The sequence below is a fragment of the Amblyomma mixtum genome, chromosome 1, assembly GCF_055824585.1.
Source record: "Amblyomma mixtum isolate Tamu chromosome 1, ASM5582458v1, whole genome shotgun sequence".
In the NCBI taxonomy this organism is placed as follows: domain Eukaryota; kingdom Metazoa; phylum Arthropoda; class Arachnida; order Ixodida; family Ixodidae; genus Amblyomma; species Amblyomma mixtum.
Window position 1 is genome coordinate 233,097,162 of NC_143012.1, and position 10,868 is coordinate 233,108,029.

The 10,868-nt window shown below is 46.4% G+C and overlaps 2 protein-coding genes across 2 annotated transcripts; one reads left to right on the forward strand and one right to left on the reverse strand.

The window, feature by feature from the left end:
• Nucleotides 1-247: 247 nt before the first annotated feature.
• On the reverse strand, nucleotides 248-1,333 carry LOC149371135 (uncharacterized). The gene has a single exon (XM_089579421.1). The coding sequence runs from the start codon at nucleotides 1,331-1,333 to the stop codon at nucleotides 248-250; it is 1,086 nt and encodes a 361-aa protein (XP_089435547.1).
• Nucleotides 1,334-1,939: 606 nt separating this feature from the next.
• Nucleotides 1,940-6,132, forward strand: LOC149371136 (uncharacterized). Its single transcript, XM_089579436.1, has 2 exons — nucleotides 1,940-2,769; nucleotides 6,021-6,132. Exons 1-2 carry the CDS (start codon nucleotides 1,940-1,942, stop codon nucleotides 6,130-6,132), a joined length of 942 nt encoding a protein of 313 aa, XP_089435562.1.
• The last annotated feature ends 4,736 nt before the right edge of the window (nucleotides 6,133-10,868 follow it).

Consider the following 10,868-nt stretch of genomic DNA (forward strand, 5'->3'; position numbering starts at 1 on the left):
ACGCCCCTTTTTTGTAGATACGTTTGGTCATTAAAGTCAATAAAAGTGGCCTTGAGATAAAACTCAAGTAATGACAAAAAATTGTCCACATTCAAACCGGTAGCGTTTTGAAAAGCAGTGGCTCCATTTCTGTCAATGCAATTACGCACTGCAGAATAGAGATGTACATGCGGAACAGAGTAGAAAAGATCTTCTACATCAATAGAAAAACCAGAGCTTATGTTCCTATGAGTCTGAAGGAAGGCTATCACGTCATCCGAGTTCTTAGTTCCAAAGTCTTCAGGTGCTCGAGCAAAAATTGGCTGATTTGTCGTTGCCAAGTTTCCTTTTCGCTTACTATAGTCCGGAAAGGCATTTCCCGCTTGTGTGTTTTGGCGGCGAAAAAAACCGAAAGGCTGCTCTTTTCAGACTTGTTGATGGCCCTGGCTAGTGTCTGCAGTTGCAGCTCATCACACAACGACACTGCATCTTTTTTCATTTGCGTCGTCTTCACTTTCACGGACCTGAAATTCTTCTTCACTGCTTCTATTGCCTTTTCGTTGAATAAACCGGACGGCATTGCCACAAAACCGCCTTCTTTGTCTGCCTGCACGAGCTGCAGATCTTTCGCTCTAAAAAACGAAACGACCTTCGCCGTGGGATCAGCTCGATGGCTGGGAGGGTTTGGATCCCTGACTGACCTGGTGAGGGTGTCGACGCCGTCCAAGAGGCACCTTTCCTGGTTTTCCTTCGTTGTTTTGTTGGCCAGTCGTCGGTTGAGAGCCAGCCATTCGTGTGGCTTAAGCTTGGCATGTACGCTGAATTTTGGTCCTTCCTTTAGGACTGCTGCTATTCCTTCCGGGAGTTCGGCTCCTCCCAAGACTATCACATCGTGGCGTCCGGGATTCTTGGTCTCCCCCTTCTTGAGTTGTTCCAAGTGTCTCGTTACTTGGTTCATAGAACACTTCCACCAAAGTTCGGTTGTCTGGGCCGCGAGCTTCTTGCTTTCTCGATGTCTGATGGCCGCCAGCCACTCTTGGTCTTGGGCGTAGCATGCTGCGCGTAAAAGATCTTGAAGCAGCCTCACTTGGTACCACAGTTCGGACCGGAGTATCTTGCAGATTCGTTTGGCGTGGCCTATGGTAGGCTTAAAAGGACCGAAGAGGCCGGCGACTTCACTAGGAACGAGTCCTTTTCGCAGGAAGATGCCAAGTAGCCTGGCCCGGCACGTTGAGGTGACGATGTTTGCGATGAGCAGGGGAACATGGGAAGGCGAGGGTTGAACACAAAACAGAGAGCCCGATGTAGAAGAAATATGGCTAAGAAGTACTTGAAACTGGGCTTGTTGGTGCATATTCGTGAAAGACATGAGACACGGACGACACGGACGAGGAAGGGAACAGGACGAGCGCTGCTCTTTCAACAGGATTTATTCAGGGAAGAACGTTTAAATAGCCTTTGCTCTTATCCATGCTCTTGATCGCAGACAATCGCCTCTCACAGATACGCATCAAGAAACAGCATTTCACTGTGGCGAAGAACAACTGACGTGTCACTAATACAACTATCACCTCGCTTCTTGATATAGAAGGCTTCCACAAGCTCACGTTCAGTCCTATCTCGGCTTTTCAATAGCACTTTGCAATCATATAGTCGTGGCTTGCAGGCTACACGCTTCTCTTTCGAGCAGGCTTGGCAGTGGTCTGGAAGATGTCCTCTCTTGTTTAAAGAATTCTTGTGTTCAAGCAGGCGCTCATTAAGACAACGGCCGGTTTTTCCAACGTACACCTTGCCGCATGTAAGCGGGAACTCATAGACTACTGCTTTCTTGCAGCCAACATGTGGCATTCGGTGTCTGATAGTGCATAAATCCTGAATAAATCCTGTTGAAAGAGCAGCGCTCGTCCTGTTCCCTTCCTCGTCCGTGTCCCCGTTTTGCGCTCTCATGTCTTTCACGAATATGCACCAACAAGCCCAGTTTCAAGTACTTCTTAGCCATATTTCTTCTACATCGGGCTCTCTGTTTTGTGTTCAACCCTCGCCTTCCCATGTTCCCCTGCTCATCGCAAACATCGTCACCTCAACGTGCCGGGCCAGGCTACTTGGCATCTTCCTGCGAAAAGGACTCGTTCCTAGTGAAGTCGCCGGCCTCTTCGGTCCTTTTAAGCCTACCATAGGCCACGCCAAACGAATCTGCAAGATACTCCGGTCCGAACTGTGGTACCAAGTGAGGCTGCTTCAAGATCTTTTACGCGCAGCATGCTACTCCCAAGACCAAGAGTGGCTGGCGGCCATCAGACATCGAGAAAGCAAGAAGCTCGCGGCCCAGACAACCGAACTTTGGTGGAAATGTTCTATGAACCAAGTAACGAGACACTTGGAACAACTCAAGAAGGGGGAGACCAAGAATCCCGGACGCCACGATGTGATAGTCTTGGGAGGAGCCGAACTCCCGGAAGGAATAGCAGCAGTCCTAAAGGAAGGACCAAAATTCAGCGTACATGCCAAGCTTAAGCCACACGAATGGCTGGCCCTCAACCGACGACTGGCCAACAAAACAACGAAGGAAAACCAGGAAAGGTGCCTCTTGGACGGCGTCGACACCCTCACCAGGTCAGTCAGGGATCCAAACCCTCCCAGCCATCGAGCTGATCCCACGGCGAAGGTCGTTTCGTTTTTTAGAGCGAAAGATCTGCAGCTCGTGCAGGCAGACAAAGAAGGCGGTTTTGTGGCAATGCCGTCCGGTTTATTCAACGAAAAGGCAATAGAAGCAGTGAAGAAGAATTTCAGGTCCGTGAAAGTTAAGACGACGCAAATGAAAAAAGATGCAGTGTCGTTGTGTGATGAGCTGCAACTGCAGACACTAGCCACGGCCATCAACAAAAACCTTTCGGTTTTTTTCGCCGCCAAAACACACAAGCGGGAAATGCCTTTCCGGACTATAGTAAGCGAAAAGGAAACTTGGCAACGACAAATCAGCCAATTTTTGCTCAAGCACCTGAAGACTTTGGAAGTAGAAGACCCCTTTGCAACTAAGAACTCGGATGACGTGATAGCCTTCCTTCAGACTCATAGGAACATAAGCTCTGGTTTTTCTATTGATGTAGAAGATCTTTTCTACTCTGTTCCGCATGTACATCTCTATTCTGCAGTGCGTAATTGCATTGACAGAAATGGAGCCACTGCTTTTCAAAACGCTACCGGTTTGAATGTGGACAATTTTTTGTCATTACTTGAGTTTTATCTCAAGGCCACTTTTATTGACTTTAATGACCAAACGTATCTACAAAAAAGGGGCGTTTGTATTGGCTCGTGTGTCGCCCCGGTACTCTGTAATATGTTTTTATCTGAGATTGACCGCTCCTTGAGTGAAGAACTTGACACGGATTGTATAGTCCACGTTTTTAGATATGTAGACGATTACCTGGTCCTTTTGGCAGATAACGATTTTACTTTTGACGAAGCAGTAGCTGATGTTTTAGGTACGTTTGGTCGGAATAGCATGGGTCTCACCTTCACACACGAACTGCCTAGCAGCAATAACAAATTACAGTTTTTAGATCTCACCCTAACCTTCCACCCTACACACGTTTGCTGGCAGTACTGTCCACGCGCAAAGAAAGATTTGTTGCCTTTCCATTCGAACCATTCTAAGACCGTTAAGAGGGCTATCGCTTCCCAGTGCTTAGCTTCCGCACTAAAGAAGTCTTGCCACCATACCATGCACGCAAGCTATGCTTCCCAAGTGTCCAGGCTGCAGAAAGCAGGCTTCCCGGCTTCCCTGGTTCTCTCCGTGGCGCAGACCTTGCTGAAAAAGCTGAAGGGCAGCAAGGAAAACAACCGACCTCAAGAAAAAAAAAAGCAGGCAAGGCCGGAAGTTGTACCTTACGTACACCACACTTCTCATAACCTGAAGAAGGTGGCCAATAAGTATGGCGTCGATGTGGTATTTTCAGCGCCGCGAAAACTCGCCGGAATGTGTTCACGGATTGGAAGAACAAAAGTACAAGAGTGCACTATCAGACACCGAATGCCACATGTTGGCTGCAAGAAAGCAGTAGTCTATGAGTTCCCGCTTACATGCGGCAAGGTGTACGTTGGACAAACCGGCCGTTGTCTTAATGAGCGCCTGCTTGAACACAAGAATTCTTTAAACAAGAGAGGACATCTTCCAGACCACTGCCAAGCCTGCTCGAAAGAGAAGCGTGTAGCCTGCAAGCCTCGACTATATGATTGCAAAGTGCTATTGAAAAGCCGAGATAGGACTGAACGTGAGCTTGTGGAAGCCTTCTATATCAAGAAGCGAGGTGATAGTTGTATTAGTGACACGTCAGTTGTTCTTCGCCACAGTGAAATGCTGTTTGTTGATGCGTATCTGTGAGAGGCGATTGTCTGCGATCAAGAGCATGGATAAGAGCAAAGGCTATTTAAACGTTCTTCCCTGAATAAATCCTGTTGAAAGAGCAGCGCTCGTCCTGTTCCCTTCCTCGTCCGTGTCCCCGTTTTGCGCTCTCATGTCTTTCACGAATATGCACCAACAAGCCCAGTTTCAAGTACTTCTTTACCTCTATTATAGTTGAAAAACAAGCTATGATTGCGCAAATTGATTGTTTCATGGCGCATAAAATGGCCCGCGCTGTTTGCCCAATATCCTTTGCAGGAACCATACAGAGCCTGCTGTCGGCCGTTCATTGCCGGCACGTAGCAACACAGCGCTCTACCATTGGACATATTTAGCATACCATGTGCCGCTTTACCGCTACCGTTCCGGAGAACCAGGACCCCGCGCGTCGTCAGTTCGTCCCTGCAGATCACCTTGCACGCAGCTGCGGACGTGCCTACTGCATCGGGAGCAATCAGCGCTTGCGCATTGGCATTGGACGGGCTCCGGTTGCTCCGGTAATAGTAACATAGTACACGGTATTCTAAAGGTGTCTATTAATGGAGGTACTGGTACGCATTGTTGTCTACAAGAAAATTTGTTTTGGGCAGGTAGGGAGTGTTCGGCAATGTGAAAGCTTGCGCTCCCGGACGTATACGAAAGTTCCTCTACGTTGCCGAATAATTTTTCACTTATACCTGACAGAAGAAATTGAAGATGAAGTTCATTTTTACTAGTCAATGCATAGGGATAAGGAGTCAAATTAGCGCTCGGTGAGCAGATCTCCAAAAAAATCTAAAATACAAAATACACTGAAGTTGCAGCGAACACAACCTGTTATTGGGTTCTATGGCTTCAGTAACTTTCGTCGTGTGGGCAATATAAAATATCTCTCAGGCGTTGGCCCCGAGGCAAAATAAAAACCATTCTCAGGATTTTTGGCACGTAACGAAGCTTTTGAAAATTTATTCGGGTAGTGTTGCTCACACGTCATAACAATAATATAAATGTGACTTTATACAGCAATTTTATAACAAACCATCTGTGTCATTCGGAAGAAGGTGACTATAGTGCAATGGGAATCTACTGCATATTCAGCCTTTAAACATTATAAATCGACATGCTTGTCCCACAGAAGATGATTTGTAAACCAGACGGCAATGGTTTGCAAAGCTGACACTTTTTAAGTTTTGTCACGAGAATATGATACCTAAAATGTGAACAGAAGACAATTCACCAAGAGAATCGAAAATCATAGTTTTCCTGTAGGCAAAATCGTGTGTTGCGTTGGATTTTATGGCACATAGGCGACTGATACCATCATGCGCCAAGCACAATAGGCGAAATTGATTAACAATGCATTTAGACTCACCTATCACACAGGACTCGGTAGTGTTCGCCTTGCCTCTTATATACGTTTAGCCCTTCTATAAGTTCAGTAGTGAGATTGTCGAAGGGCATTTCTTTCATTTGGTTAAAACTGAGCCCCAAGGCTTGAACAATGCGCTATTAACGCTAATTTATTGCTTTTAATGCTTTTTTTTCTTTAATGCACCATAATAACTACATTCAATACCAGCAGCAAACTAACCAGCCGAGGACAAGCTAAATGTACATAATATGACGGCTTCATCTTCAAGTATCTTTTTTCTTGTTTTAGTGGCGTTTCTGGCACCTCGGTTCACAGCATCGAGAATCCAGAAAGACTCCCATACCACACAATTGCAGGAGCTACTTTGGACACTTACGGGTGGTTACCTGTCAGCTCCTAGCTTGCGTCAAGATGCTATCCGGTAATTTCGGATACTCAAGAGATCAACTTATCCGGGTTAAGTGAGCACGATAAAAACCTCTTCTTACCAAGGCTTACAGTTCTAAGAACCCAACCCACCTGAAATTGCTTGCGATGCCTCTTAGCTTCTGTGAACAGTACTTAAAATAGGAAATTACACAGACACTGCAAAACAATTCAAAGGCATAGAGAACAAATATTTAATGACTCTAAAGTCATTCCTCGAGTAAATATAGAACTTGAATGAGAGTGAACTTATTAAATTGTTAATCAAGCATTCGCAGTGTGCATACCACTCCTGAACTGCTCGGAAAAAAGGTGTATAAATATCCACCTTTACTATACTAAGCGCATGCGGTCTCATTACGGCACGCACCCGCTAGGTAGGAAGAAAACGCTAATCTGGGCCAGATGGACTCGTGAACCGCATGCTATCATTAAGCTAAGACGCGCTCTAATTGCAAAGCATGCGCTCACGCCCTTCTCGTCGTCCCTTTTACCCCCTATTCGGGTCTCGCAGCAGACCCTCCTCGCCGTTTTCGACCCGAGATTCGGTTAGTGCGGCGGCGATTCTTCGGGGCGTGTGACTTAAATGCAACGCGTAATGCACCGCGCGCTCTTTTTCGGCTGCTCAGGGGGCCCACGAGGGCCTGCTAAGACTACCGAAACTTACTAAAAAAGCCATATCAGTGATGCATTGCTTCGAGGAAAACCGGAGGCAGCTCGGCAATTAAGGGAGCCGCCCGATTTAGGGATGTCGCCTACTTCTATAGAAATACGCGGCGCATGGTTTACCTTTCTTTTTCTCCTTTTCTATCCTTCTTTGACTGCAAGTGAACACGGAAGTGCACCACAGGCCATAAATTCACGAACGCCACTGCAAGGAGACTGTTTTTGATAAGGGATGTCTTTCTATAGTTACTAGGGAGTACTTAAGATTAGGTTAAATTAATGCATCTTATCAGATGGGGCTATTCATAACTTCTTACTCTCCTGGGACTTCTTGACTGAATAAAGATTCGCACACCATGTCAGGTCGTAACAAAAATAAGCCGCCAGAGGCAGATAATGTGGAGACATCTATAGAACATCGTAATTAGAGTGCACGCAGTAGTTGTATCAGCGCTTCCTACAAAATGTCTTCAAAATATCTTCAAAATATCTTCAATATTCACTCTGCGCATTGCCACCGAAAGGAAGTGCTTTTATTCAAATACCAAGCTTCTTTCGACGCCCAGTGCTTTGCAGTAGCGATGTGCCTATGTGATATTATTCGCTTACTTTTCTGCTCTGCTATTCTATGTTTCTACAACCTTCACGCTACTGACGTACTCAAGGCTAACTCACAAAAATTCCAGTTGAAATATAAATTTTTTCTTCATGAAATAGTCAAGACTGATGTCTGTGCAAGTTTAAAATTAATTTCAAAGACAGCGCCTAGCGATGCGAAAGCTTTGTGATTAGTTTCACCTTCTCTTTCTGTTTGTAGTAGTCTGCACGTTTAATTTTATTTATAAGCGCTATTATGATCGGCCTACGGTGTCTGAGGTCTCATCTCTGTATCACAGAACGAGTGGGGCATAGGCTGGAAATGTTTTCTGAGGTCACTGAATTGGCAATGAGCGCATTACAAAAGATGGTATGTAGAACTGACCGGTGACTTCAGCACCAAGGTGGGCAAGGTAGGCAGTAGAACAGGCAGTTGGGAACTACGACATAAATTCTATGAAATTAAATGAGGAGTTTTTAAGTGCAGAGCCAGAACGGAATTGTTTGCGGAGTATGAGTATTTTCTTCAGCAAACAGGAGAACCGGGAGCGCACTTGGAAGAGCCCGAACGGTAAAAGTGTAAAGGCAACAGAATGCACATTGTGCGTGCATCTTTGAAGAGTGCAGGATGTGAAGCTTCTCGGTGAAGTGAGGTGTGGCGACAATAGGATGAGGAGGTCAAGGTCTCCCCTTCATTTCACCAGGGAACGGAGGAAACTGGTTAGGAACACGTATATCAGCGAGTTAGCTGTAGGAGGGAAAGTAAATCAATTAAAGATCTCCCTGGACAACAGGTATTGCGGTTTAGCTGAGGGCGACAACCTCAGTGTTGAGAAAAATAATGTTAATCTCCCAAATATCATTATGGAGCGCGTAGAAGTATGCTGTAGGCAATGAAAAATCTCACACCCTAAAGAGTGGAATAAGCTGGTAGATCTGTTAAACATTATAAATTCGTGGAACGTACAAAACAAAAGAAATTATGGTATGTAGAGGATCGAACCGGCTCTAAAGAAGGAAGCAAGTGTAAAATTGGTTGAAGAGGAAATTAGTCATTGACAAAAATCAAACGTATGCCCTAAGAAACAAGAGGGGAAATTCATAACCAACATGTGAAGATAGTTAATATAGCCGAGAAGTTTCCCACAGACCTCCGGAGAGTCTAAAGTAATCAGGATGTGATTAAGCCAGTGGTGTATATAATCTGGACATCCTGTCATCAACAAAAGATGAAGTGAAGGAGCCTGACACGAAATGCAAAGAGAAAGCGGCTAATCAGGATCATGCTACTTCTGATTTGGTGAGGGATGCATTATGCAAAGCATTATGACCTCGACAGTACCGGAATGTTGTAAGGCTATCGTCATCTTAATCTATAGGAAAACAGACTCCAAAACTTGAAAACTGCAGAGGCAGCTCAGCCTACTATCCATTTTTACAAGGTGTTTGTAAGCTGATTGCTAATTGAAGTCAGTCAACCGTAGACTGCTGTTAACGATAAAGCTAGGCTGGCTTTCGGAAGCCTGCTTAAGAATTCATGTTTCTCAAAGCATTAGCCAGCCGATTAACGATTGTTTCATTATACCTAGCCTCCACATCTAGGACTCAAAGACAACGATAAAGCTTTTAATTTTAGTGAAATCTAAACAATCATCCAGACTTTGCGCAACCAAGGTGCAGCGGAATCAATGCAAAGTCAGAAGACAATATTTGCAGCTGCTGCAGTCACCATAGTCCTTCGTAATAAAAGTGATAAGATGGGAATCAGAAAGCGTGGCAGGAAAGAAGACAAGATGTCTCCAGTACTATTCAAAATGTGGTTACATGAGGCATTCAGACAACTTGATTCGGAAGAGTTGGGAAATAACTTAGCGAATAGCACTGAAATGCCGTACTTTTTTGTGACATTTTTTTTACGAAACTCAAGAGAAGGATTGCAAACCATGATTGAATACCTAGACAGGCGAAACAGAATGATAGACTTAAATATAATTTCAAGAAATCTAAACTAATGTTCATATTGTCACGTTGTAGTGACGGCAGTCCAGCGGTCAGGAAGACACCAGAAATACTTGCAAACGAAGTTCTTTATTTGGGCTGACTTGCGCCCTCAAAAGAACTGAATCACTCGGCGGCGGCGTAAGCAACAGGCGTGCTCGGCGGTCGTCGAACTACGAATGTCCGCCGCTCGCGGCATCGCTCAATTTAAAGGCGGCAAGGAAACTTCGAGATAACAGGTCGAGATCATCTAGAGTAATCTAGAAACACGTAGATGCAGCTGTTCATGGCTGTGAACAATCGAGATTAGTCCGGTCGCTTCTAGCGTCGAGAACAAAAATGATAACACCCCTTTTCTGCGGCCTTGCGCGAACGAACGGACGCTACAATGATACGTGGCATTACCCCCCTTCCAAAGAAGCATCGCCTCGATGCTTTAAAATGAAAATAAACACGGAGAATGCTAACTTCGAGTCCTTTAGCGTTCATAGTAAGGTTTAAGTGCAGCGGTAAAAGCTTCAAGTCTGGCAGTGTCGTCGTCGTCGGTGTTGTCGAAGTTTTCGTCGTCGTAGTGGTCGTCGTCGTTGTAGGGGTCGTCGTTGTCGTAGGGGTCGTCGTTGTCGTAGGGGTCGTCGTTGTCGTAGGGGTCGTCGTTGTCGTAGGGGTCGTCGTCGTCGTCGTAGGAGGCATGGTCTTCTGTTTTCGTCGATGGAGGATCTTAGTTCTTGCGCTCAGAAGCAACCTCACCTCCGGAGGCTGCTTTATTCAGTTTAACCTTCGGGGGCTGGGGAAGCGTCCATGCACTGCGTACCCTCGGCTAGGAGATACTTAGCGCGGTGACGATGGCGACGGAGAACGCGATAGGCAGCTCGGCGATGAGTGTCCTTCCCGACGCAAAAAAATCCTCGATTTCGGCTGGTCGCTGGCCGGGTCGGGGTCGCGGGGCGTCGTAAGGAAACCCTCGGATGCCCATTCTCCTGTATGGGCAGTACCGGAGAATGTGACCGGCTTCTCCGCAGTGGAAGCATTGTGGGCAGCTCTGGCCGGGTGTTCTCCACTCGACACATTTCCTCGGCCGTGTACGACGCTCGTAGGACGGGCGAGTTGGGGCGAGAGGGCGGCGCTCAAGCGCAGCTAGCAAAGGGCGATAGGGGCTTGGGTCCCGTCGTCGAGGTACAGGACGGCGCACTGCTGCGGCGTAAGTCATGGCTGGAGGCTCCAGAGGCTGCGTGGTAGACTGGAGTCAGGTCTTCCGGCGAATAACTCAAAGGGCTGGCGTCACGACTTGCAGGGGTTGTCCGGTACCTGGAAGGCTACCCAGCACCTCCACCAGATGTCACGTTGTAGTGACGGCAGTCCAGCAGTCAGGAAGACACCAGAAATACTTGCAAACGAAGCTCTTTATTTGGGCTGACTTGCGCCCTCAAAAGAACTGAATCACTCGGCGGC

Excerpts from the sequence above, each read along its gene's own strand:
- LOC149371135 (XM_089579421.1), bottom strand. The coding sequence starts at position 1,333 with ATGCACCAACAAGCCCAGTTTCAAGTACTTCTTAGCCATATTTCTTCT.
- LOC149371136 (XM_089579436.1), top strand. The coding sequence starts at position 1,940 with ATGCACCAACAAGCCCAGTTTCAAGTACTTCTTAGCCATATTTCTTCT. Across the intron at positions 2,770-6,020 it reads GCAGTGAAGAAGAATTTCAG|TGGCGTTTCTGGCACCTCGG; the intron begins GTCCGTGAAAGT and ends TTCTTGTTTTAG.